At 38.4% G+C, this 21,245-nt stretch overlaps 1 protein-coding gene across 2 annotated transcripts; it reads right to left on the bottom strand.

The window, feature by feature from the left end:
* Positions 1–71: 71 nt before the first annotated feature.
* On the bottom strand, positions 72–21,007 carry GMCL1 (germ cell-less 1, spermatogenesis associated). Of its 2 annotated transcripts, XM_062596741.1 has the most exons (14): positions 20,794–21,007; positions 20,347–20,470; positions 16,438–16,534; positions 15,871–15,968; positions 14,895–15,007; positions 14,144–14,209; positions 13,905–13,989; positions 13,594–13,684; positions 12,968–13,108; positions 8,672–8,741; positions 4,112–4,187; positions 3,113–3,258; positions 2,817–2,904; positions 72–1,483 (listed from the first exon to the last, which is right to left on the bottom strand). In XM_062596741.1, the coding sequence occupies exons 1-14, from the start codon at positions 20,985–20,987 to the stop codon at positions 1,355–1,357; spliced, it is 1,518 nt and encodes a 505-aa protein (XP_062452725.1). In that variant the 5' UTR covers positions 20,988–21,007; the 3' UTR covers positions 72–1,354. The 2 variants fall into 2 exon arrangements, with proteins under 2 accessions (XP_062452725.1, XP_062452728.1); XM_062596744.1 differs by lacking the exon at positions 2,817–2,904 and having other exon boundaries at positions 1,391–1,483.
* Positions 21,008–21,245: the final 238 nt, after the last annotated feature.

Genomic DNA, 21,245 nt, shown 5'->3' with positions numbered 1-21,245 from the left:
AAGTGCATTCATTAGCTGCATCCAATACAAAACACCATTTAAAGGTAGAAAAGGATAGACGCTAATGACTATTACGTTTGAAATCATTTATTCACAAGTTGCCACTTTCTTCCATCTTGTCCGGCACATTTTTTTATCCTTGTTATAAAGTACAAAGGGTTTTATACTTTTCTGACAACATTAAAAAAATAGGCTACTAAAGAGGCAAAATTCCCACTTGGAATCCAAAAATTCTGATGTAAGAATTCAGAATAGCAATAGACAAACATAAAAACCAATCAATACATACAAAAAAACTAAATACAGTGTACCTCTTACTCTTGAAAGGTTCATTAAACCAACAAAAAATGAATCCCTTGTTCCCAGCTCTTATTTTGGATCCTGTGACCTTGCTTAACTGATGTGAAGTTTGTGTTAACACATACAACTCAAAAGGCACTCAAAGGTCACAGATTCCTGAGCTAAAGTAGGATATATTCCCAATGTAACAGTTAAAACAAGTAATAAAAAAAACACAATATTTAAAAACTGGTTTTTGGTTTACATGAGTATATTAAGGACTCAGTAGAATCCCAGGTGAAAGCTGCTGCTGTATAGCAGACTCAAATGATGGTTAGTACATTAGAGAATTCTCAGTATTTGGAAAAAAACATTCACATACGAGCATCCTCCTTTGAAAATTCATATGCTAAAAAAAAAAAAAGACAAGTTTTTTTCCACAGTATTTAAAAAAATGGCCTAAGAGTAATAAAGAAACACACATATATGAAATGTAATAAAGGCTTAAAAACAAGCAGGCTTGAAAATCTGTACAAACACTTAAATGACTAACAGAAGTTGACAAGCAACATTTACACAGATGTATTTGGCCCTGATGAAAAAGGACCACAGGAGAAAGCAGAAGATGGGTCTGGTATTTACAGATCAGTTATTAAAACCAAAACCACCAAACTCAAACCACTAAACACACACAGTACAATGTGTGCTCAGCATTTTACAAGGTAAGTTAGTAATACCACTCACACAAATTCATTATTTCCAATTTGGCTCAGTTTTTGCCCAGAAAAATAAAAGTGGAACATGGAATGGCTGCAGTCTGAAGATGCAGAACAGACAAAAAGATAAAATATATAAAAAGAGAACAAATATGAGATAACTAGTTTTGGCCTGTATCATTTCTGACCTTCTCTTCAGATATGCATAGGAGTATACTCAGGCTGAAGAACAGCCATATATATCTGCTACAGTGTAAGGCCTTTTTGTAATTGTCATAGCTCTGTGCCTCAGCAGGGCATTTAACTTAAAGCAGGCATAGAGAGTTAGAGAAGTGCTACTATATTCCACCGAAGAGGTCTCAGGTTTCTGCATTATCTAGCAGTGCCTCACTCTCAGTTTTCTTCTCCGGTGACGTGTACAAGAAGTTACAGCAGATATAGAGTGGGAAGATGAGGAGTCTGCTGTCCAAATTCATTACTACTTGCTCCTGCAAAGCAAATACAGGGGAACATTCTTAGAATAAGTGATACATTCAAATTTACAAGGATGCACGACAGGGACACACAGTCTGAGTGGTATATTGGCCACAAAAGAACGCACATGATCAATACTAATGGTCATTGTCTAAATTCCAATTACTGTGTACGTATAAAAAAAATAATCAAAAGCAAGCTCAAAATAATCATTCTCATTTATCCTAAGCAGATACTGATAAGAAGTTCTCAAACTGGTAATAACCTTTTGTCCTACTGCTGCCATCCCTCTGTGTCAAGGATGACAAACTGTTACAAAAAGGACTGTGCAACCTTTACCTTCAAACAAGTTGGAGAGAAAAGATGACTCTTCTATCACTATCAGTTTCACAAGATTTAACAAATTGTACAACCCATAATGGGACTTTAAGGCAAATCATAGTTTCTTGGTAGAATCTTTTTGGTTGTTACTCTAGGAACTAGTTTTGGGATAGCAAAATGGACAATCTGTCCTGTAACACAGACGGTATTTACAAGGAGAAAGTTTCCATGTATTTGTCATCTACCTATCACTGCTGGATTTAAAGGGCTTGATGATCAATTCCTATGGATTCCTTACTAAAATCTAAACTAAGAACAGGTGGAAATTGGTACATCCCCCTAAGAAAATCCTACTCCTCTCTCAGACTTTTTTCTTTATTAAAAACAACATAGTAATAAATACCAGCCTTGAACAATATGCTGACATTAAGTCTTCAACTGGCATGTAAAACAAAACATTCTTCAAATAAATTCCAACTACAAATAAGCAGGAGTCTGCTGTATTACTCAGTATTCAATACAGACTACTACGTTGTAACAAAGTGATTAAAAAGGAAACCTGAGGAATTTGTATTTATTAACAACTACTTTCTCAAAAATGGCACAAATTTTAACTATACGCTTTAATTATAACCTGCTCATACTCTTGGCTATCCATGAATGAAAAAGGAAATATTTTTCATACCCAAAATATTGCCAGATAGATAGTAACTTAGTGTTGAAAGTCTGGGAAAATAAGTAGTTATTTAGAAGAACGGTAAATTATCAGCAGACAGTTGCAAACAGCACCATGGGAACTAATTTCACTAACATTAAGTGAAATCAACACGAAGAAAGTCTGAAGTGTCCTGCTCTAATTGTACTTCATAAATTCACTTGACCTTCCACTACCTATAAAAGAAACTCCTGAAATTCCACACAGGTAACAACAACAAGAAAGAACAACTCTTCAAAAATAATGTTGACTTCTCAGCTCTTTTTTTCTTAAAAAGTTTTGGACTCAACACATCAAAAATGCAGATGTACCTGGTCCTTCTCAAGGGTTAGGATCTGATATCCTGTTGTCCTACTGCAAATAATTTTCCCACTGCTATCAAAAGAGGCCAGGCGTAACCTAAGGGTGTAACAATAGTTAAATTACTTAATCTCTCATAACTCAGTTTTTCAGAACATAAGAGCTTCTCCCAAGGAGACAGAATACATTTTCAAACATAACGAACTTTGTGGCAACAAAATTAACTGCAAACACAGATGGGTAAACTTTGTCGAGGCAACAGATTTGAGCACATGCTATAGAAGCTGAATTCTCGGTCATTTCTTACCTGAAGGCTATGTTTCTCCGAGGCTGCAGACTGACTGATCCGTTGCACGGCTGATTCAGCGTATTTCGTTTGAAAATGATATAGCGATTTGTGTAAGTGACAAGAAGGTCAAAGCCAAAGTTGAATCCAGTCCATCGCCAGCAGTACTGAAGAACACAGGTGAAAAACAAATAAATCATGACTGTTTGCTTGCTATAGAGGAATAATAAATGCCACTTCAACAAATGAAGCAGAGTCACTTGAGGATGGGATTCTCAGCTACAGAGACTTTGCGTTCTGGGATTCTCGTCAACACCTAATTGAAACACAAGACATCTGTGCAGGCAACCACTCACTTCAGCTGTCATTCCTTCCAGACAGCTGACTAAAGGGTCAAGCTTAATATCCATCGCCTACAAAGCACATTTAATGTAAGTGCATAAAAAATGCCTCTGCGTTCTAGTAATCGGTGCAGTACTTCTAAGTAGCATTTAACCACAGGTCCCATTCGGGCCTAACACGCTCCTTTGAGTACGACATTCTTATGTTAAGTGACTTCAGTGGGAATAAGCTGATTCTCAGTTTTTCCATAAGGCTCATTACCTAAGAAGCACATACATGGAGCACACGGAGGTTCAGACTGGGGCTATATGAAAAGCTTCCTTCGCTACTTAGCAAAGATGGACATCAGTGAGCACAGCTACATTTTAACTGCGTGTATTTCACAAATCTCAAATGACAAGCTATGTCTACATTTCCTCCTTCTACATTCTAGAAGTTCCTCTCCAAATACAGGCTTACTTGTAGTGCAAGAGCAAAATTAAAAGAGTAATTTCTTACTCATCTCTAAAAGAATAAAACACTTGTTCTTTTTGTGAGAACAAAGCAATTTCTCTAATGTATCACCTCCATTAGATCTTTTTGATGCAGTTGGACAATTAAGACCTGTGTGTTTTGAAAATACCTAACATGCCCAAGACATGTCAGCTATGCACAAACTAAGCCACATGCTATACTTACATCACCATCCTTTGCAAGTTTTCTACCACACCTCATGCTGTTTCCTTCCAGTTCTTCTTTATTTATTTCTTGAGGCCTACCAAAAAAAAAAAAAAAAAAAAAAAAGTACAACTTGAAGGACACTTAAACTGCTTTCTATGTTACTTTCAAGTGGGAAAGTCCAACAGTCCCGAGTAACCTGGTCTGACCTCACCACTGACCCTATCCCTGAGCAGATGTTGGACTAGATGACCTCCCAGGGTCCCTTCCAACCTGAATCACCCTAGGAACATGAAGTAGCTCCAAAAACTGCAATATAAATCAGACTGTTACATTTCAATTAAGCATGACTTTTACACAAGAATCTTTCCAGGACAGAAGGACTTCTTTTTTTGTGTCTAGCTGTTGCAACAAGCTACATTCTGCAATCCTCCTAAAAAGTACAACTTTTTTAAAATACTGACTTTAAAAAAACAGTATTCTGACTTCCTTGGCAACAGTTCTGCTGTTAGAGAGCAGCTGCAGCACTCTGCAGAAGAGCAGCACTATGAAGACGCACCCACAGAAGCTGTGTGGAAGATTTCTCAAGTGGCTGGTTACGCAACTTGTCTAAAAACATTGGCCCACAGTGATCACGAAGTGGCACAAGCCCCTTGAGTCTGTCATCTATACCAACACAAACTTATTCCACACAACAGCTTCCGCTGGAGCTTGAACTGGTAGAGAAATCTTGCAGCTCCAGCATAGCTAAAGTCAGTCTCAATTTTACAAAGGTATGTTACTCACTCAATTTTAAACATGATTACATCATTAACCACATAAGCAATGATTGCCAGAAAGTTTTCAAGTTAAACTGAGTACAAATGTTTAAATAGGTATTAAAAAACAAAAAAAACACAATAAAGGGTACCCCCCCTACACAAATTACATTAAAATCCCACAAGACCAAAAAAAAAAAAAAAAAAAAAAAAAAAAAAAAAGCCCCACACTTTTAACTACATAAACAGGAAGAAATGGAGCATCTCTTCTCTTCCTACTGTAAATACACCACCGGAACTCATGGCTACAGATTTTATAAACAAACTCAGTTGTGGCTTCTGCCTCCCGCCCCCCCCCAACACGCTTCTGTAAAAACTAAACCTAGAAGATTACATACTTTATGAGCAGGTTAAGCAAATAAGCTAATCATGCTAACCAAATTGCCCCAGGAACCTCCCGCATGCTTCTTCCACATCTTCTAAGCAAACTGGTTATATAACTGACCTATATCCAGCAATGGTGATAAAAGATTTTTTTCTGTTTGATCAGTGACAAATTACAAAAACGAGCACATAATTTTCAGACTGATATTAGTATTCCCCCCCCCCAGTTCCTCAAGGAGCTTCAGAAGATGCAAAACTGTGCCTTAATCACTTAAACAAGCCTACTGCACATGTCATGAACAGTCAAGTTACTGTTTCTTTCTTAAACACTGCCAAGGAGGCAGTTAGAGTAGGAACAATTCTAGTCACGAAACTTAAAAGATTTGTCGCTTACTTGCCACGTGAACAAATGTTTAATTACCAAAAAGAACTGATCCACTTTAGTGCAAACATGTAAACCTTTAGCAGCTACATTTCAAAGTCATAGACTCCAGCATTACATTAAAAATAGTCTAAAATTTTGAAGAGTTAAAGTGTTTAGTCCTTTTAAATGCAAACTACTTGAAGTAGAAGAGAGTCATTTTCCTCTCCTCACTAAAGCTGTCAAAAGGGTAAACTGGACCACACGCTTTAAGGCAAAATAACTTTCACTTCAGCAATCTCAGAATATGCAGGTACAATCATGTTATGCACTAGGTGAGACATGAAAACAGAGCCTTACTTCAGCTCAGTGCGAGTCAGATTTCACGCTTTGTTCCACTTATAAGTTTGCATCCCTAAGTCTTTGGGGAAAAAATAGTATTTTTCAGATATCCATTCAGATAATGTATTGATACAAGCATTAAATGTGAGAGAAAAGACAGCAGACCTGGACTAGAAAATAGTCTTATAGAACCTTCATTTTTTTCCTTCTAACTACCGGTTGATTAAATAGCCAAAATACTTGTTTAAATACAAAGGAACAGTTGCATCTCTCCCTCTCTAAGATACTAGTTATGAGCCACTGGTATCTCACTACTGGCTATCACTACTGTTAGCGAGCAGAAGACGGAGAAGAAATCTCAGGAGTACAAGTAACAGTTTATCTTCTCAGATATTGCATAATATAAACTAACAACATTACAACTGAGCTGCATATAAAGAAACAGGGAAATAACCTGAATACAAAACACAGCATCTTGCTCCCACACAACTCCAGAGATCATGTTCACGAGAGGAATTTTCCATACACTTTTGAACAAAGAACAACTTGGATGCAATCTCCAACCAGTAAGCTTCTAAGCTGCCACATGTCAGAAGCTAAACTGTATCGAGAAGAAACGTCACACTTCTGTTTCTTACAATTACTTAGAAATTAGAAAGCCATTACTGAAAGACACTGGCAATGAAGGCCAGAACAAAAGATTCGTGCAAACAAATGTTCAGTTTAAACAAAACTCTCTCCCCCGAGATTTTCAGATTTAGTAGTCTTAAAAAACAAAACAAAACAAAAAACACTAGAAAAGAAAAAGGCCCTGGAAAATACCCTGCTCATTTCAAGAGTCAGTGAAATCATCAGTGCTGTGTCACATGTGAGTGATTTTGAAGCTAATATGTTCCCCTAACATCTCCACTTCAGTTTTGTGCAGTATCTTACTTTTTCAGTAGCACATAAATCAGATGGCTGACAATTAAAATACTCTCACTGCATTACAGTGAACTACTAAAAGACAGTAAAACCAGGCAAATATACAGTCTGATCTTGTGTCAGGATTTTGACAGCTTTGTAATGCTCACTTTCATATTACCTGTGGTTCTCACATTCTAAGTCAGAATCTAAGAGCCAGAAGGTAACAACATGATCATCTACTGTTAGATACATCAAAAATAACATTACAAGAAAAGTTTTCCCCCAAAAAACAAAACTATCAAAAACAAGCTACAACCATCCTATATTAAACTTTAGGATCAGAGATTAAAAGAGATTCAAGATTATGTTTTTTTGCCCCTACCATTTTCTAAAGCATTGCTATTGCCAAAGCGAACCACCAATTAAAAATCTTCATTATTCTTGAAGCAAGAATCAGAATTTTGGAGTTTTCTTAGACTCATATACGGAAACCACCAAAAGGAAGTTCCTGCTCCACCTACTGGACATAACTGACCAAACCATACACATGAATTGTACCTTTGCTCAGGCAATCTATCATGTCCGGGGATTATATTAAGGAATATAATCCACAATTAAACTATAGAGGACGCTGCCAAAGAATGCTTGTGGTTATGTTTCGAAATAGAACTGGACACATATAAAACAGGTCTCTTGGTGGCTGGTTGGTCAATAATGATCCAGCTAAAACCTCCCACTGGAAGATTCTTGAACTACTCAATGCCAGAAAAATATGCTAAGAGAACATTCACTCTTCCCTTACACATAAAGGGGACAGGAGATATGTAATTATCTACCACTGAGCACTGTCACAGACTGCATGGCCTTTGGTCCAGTTCAGGACAGCAATCCTTTTGCTTTTCAGGTTGCATTTAATAAGCTAAGCATACCACTGCAACTGAACATGCTCATCTCTGGAATGCCAAACGCTGGGCTAATAAAACTGATCAAAGAAAATCAAGGAACTAGTTTACTGATTTTTGAAAGGCAATAAACAATGATAGCTTCCTGACCTGCCATTTACCTTCCACAAAGCATACTAAAAAACTAAGGCAAATGACGGCAGGAACAACTTCCTCAGTCACATTTTGCCTTGGTTTCCGTACTTAGAAAGAGAGGAGTGTTCAATGTGATGTAGCAAGAACCAAGCAGAAGGAAGAGAAACAGTTTCTAATCATGTGCCCAGAACATGCGGTAAGTAACCCCCCCCCACTGCCCAAGCCACCATCACTGACAGCCCTTGTTAGGTAGGTGCTCAGGGAACCCAGACATGCATTACACACAGACACCAGCCAGGATGCTATGCAGGTACATGCATACAGCTACAGGTAAATCTTCAAGCGGGCGCAAAACCAAAGCTGCTTTGCGCTCAACCTTTTGCCCACCCAGTTCAGAGAGGAAGAAAGGAGGACAGAAAAAGGACTACAGATACAGAAGAAGCCTCTTCTAATACAGTCTTTAAAATGAAAGGCTAATAAGTTACTATTTCACAGCCTCAACACATCAATGTACCAGTGAGAAGTATTTACCAATATAAAAGATTATACAGAAAAGAAAAACCCCAAATTTACCTCTAGTCATATTATAAAAGTGACAAGTTTTCTAGAGCTCTATTGTTTAAGGGACAGGAGATAGCCAGCCCAAGGAAGGATGGCTCCAAGAGAACAACCACTGAGGTATGCTTCCCCCCCTCCAATCTTAATGTAAACTCCAGATGTTAAACAGAGAGTTTATATCAGAGGAAGGTTTCTACTAGAAGAAAGAAATAAGGAAAGCCTGTAATATACCTACCCAATATCATTGTCTTGTTCTGCTCTGAGCATGGCAAACCACTGCTGTTTGTAAACAGAGGACAGCCATTCTAAAATTAAAAAAAATAAATAAATAAGCTTGGTGTTTTCTTTGGAGCTGGGAATGGGGATGTTTATGAACATTTGAAATGCATAAATAAAACTACTTTTAAATAATAAATTCATACTCCTTAACTGAATAGCCTATGCAAACCCACCAGCAGTTAATTCACTTATATAATTCATTCTCAAGCCTCAACTACACAGGCGATACAGATAAAAATGAACAACTAACACTGTGTGATTCAGCACTATATTCATCTCACCAAGTATTCACAATTCCCCAAAATAACATAACTCAACAGACTATTTTGTCTGCACATGAATCAAGGAGCCTGCTAACAAGCTCTTAGGAGAAATTACTGTTTTCTGAATTCCTAGTACAACTCTACACAAGTTAAACAAGAAGAAAATCAAATCAAAGGGTAATGAAAACGACTTATCACAGGTATTGTAGGAACAGAAGAAAGGTGTCTTCTACTAAAGGTAAACGTAAATCAGGTTTTCCTTGAAGTACAACATGAAGCTTTTATCAGCTACAACAATTTAACAGTTGCAACCAACACGTAAAATTCAAAACCAGAACTAATAGTCCGTAACTCGGTTGCACAAAAGGGATCACAAGCAGCCAAAAGCACGCTATGTACGTTCTTCTTAATCTAAATAGTGAAAAGGTACACAGCTAAGGCACAGAGACTGGATGTGTTGGAAGGGGGAAAACAGGAGGTAAAGCACCTTTTCATTTTTTATTTGTGTGTGTGTATATATAGACACTGCATGCATGCATACATATGTGTGTGTGTGTGTGTGTGTGTATGTATGCACGCATACATGTTTTTTTCCTTCATTTCATGTTTTGGCTGTAGTTTCTCTCTTAATTTGGAAGCACTGGAAAGGAAAATATTGTTCAGAAATGTTCAGAGATGACCAGGTGAAACACAATAATGAACATTTCACTTGTAGACACGTTATGGATGCCTTATATCTTTTACATAAAAAAATGGATTATCCAGCGTGAACCCTAGTACAGCATTTTCTTTTCCTCCTGCAGGTGCTATGCACACACAAAGCATGAGGTATTAAGTGACCGCTTCTTTCAACTATTCAACATGTTTTCTTTTTTTTAACCTTCAGGAGGAGAACTTCATTTAAATTAATTGAAAAGGTTTACACTACAACACAAACTACCCAGCAATTTCCATGCTGATAAGACTCTTTTAGGTACTATGCAATTATCTCAGATTTTGGTTGCTGGCACACAAGTAATCCATTCAAAAGCACACCATTAACATTTATCTAAGCCTTCTTTTAAATGACAAGCAAAGTTCCCGATCTTAATACAACTGTTGGCTATAATCACATAACAGCAGATTACAAAAGCTATCAAGTATCAAAGCCTAACACCACAATTTCATTAAACATTCACAGGTCTCCATGTTGCGTTTCTCTTCCCTCCCTGCTCTCATAGTTCTCTTTTAATTTAAGAAGTTTTTTTTTTTTAAAAAAAAGGAAGAATCAATGGTAGAGCTGAAACATCAGATACTGCGCTCATATTAATCACATACGCAAGAGTTCTTGTAAGTCTCCTTTTCCCCCGTATTACTGCGAAGTATCCAAGCCTCCATTTCAGCCTTTGTCACAGTTTATGAATTGCTTAAGCACGAAAGTTTTGCTCTCTGACCTTTTTAACTATGTGAAAATTACATGCCCTCAGCCTCAAAGCTGCAGTTATTCTTTAGTGATTTAAAAAATGTCCTTCATTTCTTGTACACAGACACGTGCGTTTTTGATTTTGTATCTACACGTTATTTACTCACAGTAAAATGTTAAGGAAAGCCTGCCCAGTGCAGTTCTGATAAATGGTAGCAGCAACATGAAGGGGAAGAATTCAAGTCTAATACTGGCAAATTGCCATTTTGCAACATCTTACTCACTTGCTGACCCAGCCATTTCACATAGAAATGAGTGAGAATTCTCCTGTACTGTCATTAAACTAGGAAAGGATTTAAACTGTCATTTGCCCAAAGTTATCTTATTTTCTATTATAAAATGAAAACACCTTTGCATTATAATTTGTACCAAAATCTAACTTAGAAAGCATTTAGTAAGGTTGGTTACACTGACATTTTACATCACTCAAGCATATCAGATCTCACATATCACAAAACAGATCTGTTCTTCAAATACCATTATGCATAATAAAAAAAAAATCGTCATTTACTTGCTGTCAAAACCTGTTCCACCTACTGGACGTAATTGACCAAACCATACACATGAACTGTACCTTTGCTCAGGCAATCTATCATGTCCTGTCTCCATCTGCTCTTCAAAGAATACTTTAAGAGACATTTAGAGTACAGGAGAACCAAATTCTTTTGTATTGTCTCCATCTATTTAGATATTAATTTAACCCACAACTACAAATAAGGATAGCCAGGGCACTTAAGCAGCCGTAACTGTCTGTATTAACTCACAGATTGAAGGCTTTACAAAAAGGGAGGGAAAGAAAGACCCTACCGCTTCTGCAGATACTCACGATCCTTATCATAAATGGTCATAACTCAGCTCTCATCAGCTGCATTCCTCGAACATTTCAAAGGGAGAGGAAAAGTTGCTCAAGGCTATTCAGGGCGCCAGTTATGCAGAACAACTAAACCATTATCTCTGGCACAAGAAAGGACACAGCAGCACAAGAAAGTCAAGCCAAATAAAACAACACTCCTTACATGGTCATAATGGCAAGGAAATGGTTTTAAAAGGATCAAACAATTTTATCAGACTAACAACTTGAAAGGAAAAATCCTGACAAGTCTGCTTTGTCATTATGGTATCACTACGTTGACAGCTACGGAGGCACGGGGGGGAAAAAAGCTAATGTGAAATGAAAAAAGAAATTTAGCTTTACAGAAAGAAAGCAGTGGAACTCAAAGACAGTTTTAAATATTTACATACAGCAAGAGTCCAAAACAAAGCCCAAGGCTAGAAGACAAGGGGAAGAGCACAGATATCAGGAAGATACAAATAATGGAGAGCGATGAACAACTCGATAAAGGCTACCTTAATTGACATTTGGCAACTACGCCTATGAATAAATGGCATGGAGATACCGAGGATTAGATAGTTAAACTGTGGGTAGCTTTAAGAAGCAAAAGTTATGTAAACTGAAGCTTGACAGTGCAAACGAAAGCTACACAAACCACTATGAGAAAGCCTGAATGAAAAGTTCAACGCTAAGATTCAACCACGATAAGGGCATCCTAAGCAAAGCGAAGTATGGAGCAAAGATAACAGGAGCCAAATTCAAAATGAACCAAGGCAGGGCACAAGAAGTCACCACACTGTTTCAAGGAGCGCACTCAACTGGGAAGGCGGGAGGGGAAGGGGGCTGATTAAATAAAAGATACGAATAGCAGTGAAAGAACTTTTTCAGCTGAGACATCAACCACTTATTTCTCCTCTATTCATCTGTCAATAGCCAGAGTTTGCTCAGCTTCCAAGCAAAGAACACCACTTATCTGCACACTCAGATTTCAGCAGCAAGATGAGAACATTTTTTTTCATTTTTTAATGATAACAACAGTAATCTACAATAAAATTAAGCTGCATTTCACTCTGTGGTGAAAAAACACCAGGACCTAGAATGAGGAAGATATATTTTATACAACGTTAAATGCAAATAAAAGTACAAGAGCAGAGTATTTAACTATTCAATCACCTCCAAAAATATCCTAAGTATTTTTATTTAATTTGCTAAATGTGTTAGCAAAGTAGACACTTGTTTTTCAAGATGGAGAAAAGTTCAGTGTCTCACGCTTTTGTCTACATTTGAAGTATTATTCCAAATTTTTTTTTTTTTAATTATAATGGTTGGGAAACAAGTTTAGTCACAGGAAGTTCAGTTCTCTTAAAAGGATATGGTTTTTTTGCATAAAGTGTGTGTGGAGTTATTTAAACACTAGTAATGTACTATGCATTTATTATAGAGTATTTTGAGAAACTGACAGTTCAAAAAAATACTTAATATGTTCACACAGCTGTTTGAAGATTCTTACATGTGTAAATTTAATATCCAGCTCCTGTTGCAACTTCAGCCACAATCCAGACTTTGGAGAGGAGTATGTGAGTGATTAGCCAGCGGTATGGCAACTATATACACCGAGGCATTCTCTTCCAACTACTGCAAGATAAATTAGACTAGGAAAACACATAAAACTTGATCAGTTGAGTATTTGCTCACCTGATGGGATTAGACAATCCCTTTCAATAATTCTGGCTGATGCCAAGTCACTGATGATATACTGCAATCTCAAGTGTTTGAACACGGACAGGAATGCGCTCCCTTGTTCTGATTCCAGGAATGCAATGCCACCCTCAAAATCTGCAAGACATCGTACTTGTGTCACAATCTGTTTTCCTAAATATTTCCCAGATCCTGTCCGAGATCCTCAGTTTTAACTTCTTCATCAGCAAAAGTTATTATGGACAGGCAAATCACACTTTGTAGCTAAAAGTAAATGACAGATTTTTTTTCTATTTCAAAGTTACTCACATTCAAATCCTTTCAGTAAAAATGCTAGACCAAACTTTCTTTCTTTTGGAATACCTCCGTGCCTTCTCGTGAGAAGGCAAAACCAAAGCTTAACTATGCAACACCAAAAGCTGTTGAGTGAAGATGTCTGCTCACTTCAGAACTCACAGACAAAACAGTTCAAAAGGCATCAGTGTTAGAAGAATGTGAAGCCAGTGGCTGAGGCAAGCTTTTCCAGAGAAAATAGGACAGAGTGTGGAGATGGGGGAAAAGACTACTACATTGTATTGCCAGCCCACATCTTCCGCCATCCAAGGCCATGTAGGTAATCCTACCTTTCCTACGCTTGGCAAACCAGGCATCGGCTTCAGTTAAAAGTTGTTTCAGAGACCCATTCCAAGAAGGCACGAGCTGAAGGAACATCCACTAGGTAAAAGCAAATGAACTCCAGTAAGCCCATTGTTTCAAAGCAGTAACATATGCATTATTAAAAGAATATTTGCATAATACAGTTACTCCTACAAAATTTCTGACATTCTATATTTGCAAGCAATACCGAAATGACTACAATTCTCATGGCTTTACAAAGCGAATACTACTTAGGAGTACAACCGCATAAAGCATCAGCCAGACCCTCTGCAAGTACCTTCTTGAGAGCAGTATACACATCCATTTCCACTTGCATTACAAATAGGTTAGAAGAGCTGATCAGCTGTTTCATGAGGCTTATGCTGAAAAAAAATAGAGTTCTATGAGACAGCACAGACAAGCCAGAAGTAACAAGCAGACATTGATAGCCCAGAAGCTTTTTCGTAATAAGCTATATACTTCAGGAGAAGTTGTACTTCATCTCTCCGTCACTAAAGCCAACTGAAGCCTGAATACCTGAGTTCTTTGAAGAGTTCAACACTCTGATGGGTCATCAGGTTATTCAAAAGCCACTCAAGGCACCTAGATTAAAAGCAAGGAATTAGTACCCCAGTTTTCTACGAATTTCAACATGTCTGCAACAGTTACTCGAGCTCCTCTATATCAAAACCTCAGATTTAACACGGTATCATTTTGAAATACTGCTTTAAACTGACATGAATCTTTTCATATTTTATGCACTATTTCAAAAACATGAAGTTTACCTTAAAGTTTTGCAAAATTCTAGGCAACAAAGTTGCATTTAGATCCTATCAAGGTACAGGGAAAGCTATATTCAAGAATCAACTAATGCCACAAAAAGCTCTGAGAATGCACTGATTTGCAGCAGAAGGAAGCAGTTAGCACTAACCTTAACACTCTGCTCTCAAAAGTGTATTTATCCCTTCTAATTATGATAAAGTTAGGCTTAGATTGTGAATTTTAAAGCAGCTTCGCTATTAAACAACAGTTAATAATCACAAGTATTATTTCACTGTCATGCTGAAAGTGAAATATATTGTCTTTACTAATATACTTTGTTAAAGAATTTTTTAGAGTATAAGAACTATCTACTATAATTTACATCTATGTTAAGACAGATGATTATAGTAGAAACAGGAAAACTAAACAAAAAAAAAACAGGAATCAATCTGGTGTTGTTTTACTGCTTGTAAATTCACATTTTTCATTAAAATACACAGAACAGCTTGGAGAAAGTGATTCTTACTTTTTCTTCACAGAATCTAACCCATATGTCCCTGCTGAATTGTAATAACCACACACAGTTTTTGCATTAATGGTTTCCTTCATTGTTTCACCACATTGCTGAATTAAGCCATCCTGCACAGGGAAAGATATCACAAATATTTAAGATTTAATTTTTAAATTGTACATGTAAAAAAATCATGCAGTTCATACAAACAAATTTTAATATCTGAACAATTACTCAAGTCACACATGCTAATGATTTTGTCAATATCTCCTTTGCAGAGTATTTTAACAAGCACAGAGTCAAAAGCATAGAGATATTCCGAGTGTAAAGAACAAGATGATATGATACTGCATGATGGAGTCTACTACCAACACCACAAACGCACGATTATCTCTTTGGAATGTACTGGATATTTTCAAGTATGTTTAGAAATGAATTTAAAAGTACATTAAATGTAATCTACTTTGATTCAAGAGATGGTATAAACTATTGCAGGGGAAACAGCAGCAAAGTTTGGCAAGCTCACATTCTTTAGAAAATTTTCTAGGTCATCCTGTCATCTGTCATGCACAAGAAAAGCATAACCAATACCTTCAAGGTAGAAGAAATAGTACAGCTTGAGGATTTAACAGCAAAGTACACGGCGTTGTTACAACATATTTTAATGTACTTCTAGATATGAATCTCAATACATCACTTCATATTATGACTGAATCTTAGTAACAGCATTTTGAAATAAAACTACTGCATTACATTTGGTTCTTTTCACTCATTGTTATAAAGAGAAGGCTCATTTATGTAGCTGAAATAGTGCATGCATGAATTGTTATCTTTACACAAATATATACAAAAGTATGAACAAATATATAGATATATACACACACCTATATCTACAAAAATATTATACAAATTATTATTAAAAACTATACAACTATATACATACCTATACAAATATACAGATAAATATCATATATAGATATTTAATACTTACAAGCTGCAGCATGCAGGCTGCTGCTAGAAGTGCAACTACTCGACTGGGTTTTATTAACACATCATCTCTATAGAGTGAGCCAAAAGCCACCTGTAGAGCTGAAAATAAGTACACTGTCACACAAAGACGATTGACATTGAGCTTTGATAACTAAAAAAATTCTTAAATACAATCAAGTCATTTCAGTGCATGCATTCTCTATAATCTTACCTGTTTGATCTTGGGATAAAAAGCTAACAGCTAACATTAACCAGCCCAAGCATGAGCGCGTACACACACACACACACACACAATAAACACAGAACATTAACTAATAAAATATAGTCCATTTCATTATTTGAACAACATATTCACCCTAAAATAGCTGCAAAGTTACTCCACAGAACAATAAAATCAGATGAAAAGAAACTAAATTTTATGCCGAACTCAATCTCTTAAGTTTCTTTCTTACTAGTTTGAAAATAGAACTACTTTTTTAATAAACCATTTTATTTTCAATTAGTTAGGTCAGATTAGATTTAGCCATTGCCTTCAGAGTCTGTGTTCAAATAAAAGGTTCCCACTAACCTTCTATATCAATATTCTGGTCAGGAATCTCCAACTCTATGATGTTCATGCTGGATTCTCTCCAAGAACCACTGAACATACTGGAAAAGTAGCCTGACTATATGAGAGAAGATGAGTGGAAAGAATTCAGGTAAGTGATTTCATTCAAATAAAGACTGCCAAAAGAAGCACATGGAACCAAAGATTGTTAATATTTACCTTTATTGCAGAACAAAAGGTATTAGGGGGGTGGTAACTTTTCATAAACTTAAACATACTTAATCATTAGAAGGGGCTAACTATATTTGCTCTATTTTTGAGAGTGAAAATACATACAAGAATTTAGACTACATATGTATAATCAGATTAAGTAAAGAGCTTTAAATGGCCAAAATAGTTGTATAAGCTCTTTTCCTACAAATCACACCACCTATGAGATATAATTAGTCCAAGAATTAAGTTCTTAATGCACTGGCAGACAACAAATCCTGCAGGCACTGGAGAAAGCCAGTTTGGATAATAAAATGCATGCAAGACATACAAATTAATGTACAAGGTTGTGGTCTCATACCAAAGACACATACACATACACCATTTATGTAAATATACCTTTTATAATAAAGTGTAAGGCATATAAAACTAGAATTTGATAGGTTTCCATCCAAATGAAGTGAAATACACTGCTCTACTAGGATTCATGATTTTCCATCTCAGCAGAAGATGTGCGCATTATGAGATGCTATCACTCACTGAAGTTTACCTGAGAGATCAAAAAAATAAAGTCTATTTGTACAGTACCATACTCCCTGACCTGTTAACTCAGCATTTCAACTCAGGGCAGCAAAAGGTATGAAATCCAATTTCGATTTGATTTCATTTGATAATTTAAAGACATCTTTTCCTTCAACATCTCTCTTAACTATGACCATATATACCACACTACTCTCAAAACCAAGATCTTATTGATTTTACCATTCCTCATGAGGCTACTTTAGTTTTGTTATAACCCATGTACCCATAGATCAGCTCCTCAAGTTGATGAGGAGTTTAATATTTTAGTACCAGAAAACTTAATCCTCCATTTCTCAGATCTGCCATTCACATGTACAGTATTACTTTTCTCCATTTGGCAAAACAGTTGCAAGAACTTTAGAGACTTAAGAGAATTACTAATTTACAAATATAGTTTTTCCTAACTTCCAACAATATTTTAGTTATAACAACATAATTCCAGAGGAAGAGCATCAACTGAAACAGAAATCTGACTTACAACAATGGGCATCTTAACTATGAAATTTCATTTAACATGAACATCATTTATACAAGGAGGCCACTACATAACAAAACCAAAAATTTCAAAGCATGCTAAAAAGCACCCATGGAAGCACTTGAATTTTAGCTTTTAGTCATCACTCACACTAAATTTTGAAGAGTAGCTTCATGAACTTGGGATGTAGCAACAGTCAAGTCCCAAAGAAAATTAAAAACGCCGTCAACAGCAACAATCTAGGTATTAACTAGCAACCTCCTCTGCTTTATTCAAGCTCCACAATACAAGTCTGACTGTCCAGCCCACTTGCATCCTCCCATTGTTAGATATAGAGTCAAAGACAAAAGAAAAATTACAAGTGCATCTGCCAGCTCTCCCTCCTGATAAACACCACCCACTTTTCTACCCAGTCTTTACTATATGAGCATGCATTTTCTGCCTTTAAAATTCTTTACAATGCTTTAAGGCCTGTCAAATAAAGGGCCTCTTCTTCCTACAGGAAGCTAACGAGTGTTTCCCCATCATGGCTAGCACAAGGGGTTTTGTACCTACACTAAACACGACAGTAACATAACAAAAAAGGCAAGGATTCACTTCTGCTGTCATCTGTGACATCAAAGAACACTGCCTTCAACCAGCTGGCTGAGCGTCTCACAGACATTTGCATCTTGTGACTTATAAAACCAGGTTTAGTGTTTGACTACCGCTAACAAAGAGGTGCACAGATTTTCAGGTATAGTATTTGAAGTTATTTTCTTTTCCCTCTTCAAGTAAGTTTTTTCGAGGACTAAAGTCACACTTTAAAGTTAACACCACAGCCAAATTAGAAGTTTCAGCAGAGTTTCTCAGGACAAAGCCACGGCTTCTCCCCCCTTCTGTCACTGGAAATGTAATGAAATTGGTAGAAACTGAGCTAACATAAATATTGTCCTCTCATTACAATTGATGCTGAACTTATTCCCTCCAAACTCTCTATTTTACTTTATGAACATCGATTTCCAATTACAGACAATTCCGTAACTGTAAAAACAGAAAGGGCAATGTAAACACTTCAAATTACCTTTGAATTAGTTTTATTTTTTGAACCATTAGCAAAGAAAATATAAGAGAACTTAATCAAAGTCCACAGAATTAGCTTTCAGATGGCACGGCAGATACTGTGATCTACAGAAATCCCATCCAACAGTTCTGATAATGTTGCAAATCCATGTTTGATGGATCTAAATTATATCACGCCAGACAAGTCACTCAGTCATGAACCATTTGATGCATGGCCATGGTCTGACTTTACTGGATATGTCCTGCAATAACAGGAATTCCTCCTTAAGTACTGATCACATAACATTAGTTAATGTGCATACAGTAGGTAAAAACTTGAGGATCCAAATGCCCTACTCCATAACCTTGTTTTAAAGACACTTCCATAATGTGTACGGTTTAAGAAGCATTTCTGTTTCAGTTATATGCGTAAAACAAATATAAGGAGTTAACAATAAGCAATCTAGAATAGCTCACATATACAGTGACCTCTTAAAGCATTGGCTGGCTTAAAGCATTATATTTGATAAGGAATGGTAAAGATAACAGTACCTATTTGGTTCAAAAATAGGAAAAGCAATACTGAGAACTTCAGTATAATACAAGCCCAAAATAAAAAGCCTGCACAAATGTTATTGCTTTTATAGGTACATAGTAAGTCTTACTGCTTTTTAGAACTTCTGTGTATAGCTTCCTCACACAGCAGCAAGGAAGTGTATGGACTTCTGGCAGAGTCAGATGATCATACGATAATTCAGGTTGGAAGCCTCAAGAAGTCTCCAGTTCAACCTCCTGCTCAAACCAGGGTCAACTAAGAAATCAGACCAGGCTTGCTCAAGGCTCCACTCAGGCTAGTCTTGAAAGTCTCCACAGACTGAGGCTGCCTAACTTCTCTGGGCAACCTGGCCCATGTCACCTGACCTCAAGAGCTCTCTCCAAACCTGAACTTAAAGATCTTAAATAACAAGCAGTTCCACACTATTACTAATACTACCACCACACAGAGAAGACCACGGCTATTTGTACTGCTGACAAATCAGCAGGCAAGGTATAGCAGTTAGTCAACAGTACATACATCATGCAAACCTTTATGGCTCATTCAAAAGTGCACATACAAAGTACCAGCTATGGCAACATGCTTTTGCTTTGGCTTCCTATACTTGAGTCCTAATGGACAGTAAATTTGGGCTAGGTTGCCATGTGCTTTACAAGTCCATTCTGAAAGCACTTGCTTTACTCTGCAAAAACATTAACATCACAGGAGACTCTCAAGCCTTTTGCTTAGCACACAAGGATGTGTCCTAGGGCCATCAAAAGACACTCTGCAGGACTGCTTTCACAAAAGGCAGGCTAAAGTTGAACAAGTAGGTTGTAAAGTTAAACTGTAAGATGGAACAAAAGAAACTAAAATATGAAGCAACAGCTATGCTTCCTCCTGCTGCTATCAAAGGCAATTAAAGTACAACATAGATTGTTTAACTGTTTGCACCCACAAGAAGAGTTACAACTCAGAAAAGCAAGGTAAGAGAAAAATACGAACTCATGCTTGACATTTACAAACTATTCTCTTGATTATCAAAAACATAACGCTGGCTGCAGCAAGAAAAAAAGAAGGGGCTTACCTGACACAAATAAATCTTATGCAAGTTCCACTCCTCTCCCAGAGCACAAATTTTAATATCGCTGTTCTCACCGTTCAGGAAGAGCGTCTGATAAATATACTTGGAAGTGCTTTTCAGCTTTTTCCTACGTGAAAAGACAAGCGGAGGCACACGCCTGTCACCGAAGCAGCCCTCAGTGCAGGGCTGGGGGGTTTCTCTCCCTTCCAGGCTTGCCTCTTGGGCTCCCCGCGGCAGCTTGGGGCCGCCGACGCCCCCCCCCCCCCCCGGGTGCTTCCTCCCTGCCTCAGCTCCGGGCTCGCCGCCGCGAGGAGCTTTCCAGAGTCAGGCAGGGACAGGCCGCAGCCTCCGGCCCCGCGCTGCCCCCCTCAGCGCCCGCTCCCGCGCTTCCCCGCGCGGCGGCCTCGCCCGCCCCCGGCCGCCCCGCCGGGCCCGGCGCTCCCGCCGCACCTGCGCGGGGTGTTGAGGAGCCGCTCCTCGCGCTCGGCCTCGCCGTCGCTGTCGCTGTCACCGGGCCCCTCGCCGCCGCCGCGCTTCCTCTTGCCGCCCCGGCCCCCGCCGCCACCACCACCACCGGCCGCGCCGTCGCCGCCCGAGGGGCCGCTCCCCCGCCGCCTCAGCACCCGGCTGCTCAGCGAGCCCATCGCCGCCGCCCCGCCGCCGCCGCCTCCTCATGGGGCCGCGCGGAGCGGAGCGGGGCGGGAGCGGGGACGGCGCCGCGGGCGGCGGCGGCGCCTCAGCAACGGCCGCGGGCGGCCATGGTCAGCGCGCCTCTGCGCCTGCGCGCCCAGCGGGCGGCGCCTGCAGCGGGCGGGTCGCGCCTGCGCACGCAGCCCCCCCTCCGCGGCGCGCATGCGCGGCGCGCCATCTCTGTGGCGGGGCGGGAGCGGCGCGCCTGCCTC

Source organism: Rhea pennata, chromosome 28 (genome assembly GCF_028389875.1).
Source record: "Rhea pennata isolate bPtePen1 chromosome 28, bPtePen1.pri, whole genome shotgun sequence".
NCBI lineage: Eukaryota > Metazoa > Chordata > Aves > Rheiformes > Rheidae > Rhea > Rhea pennata.
This window is presented reverse-complemented; position numbering and strand designations above follow the sequence as displayed.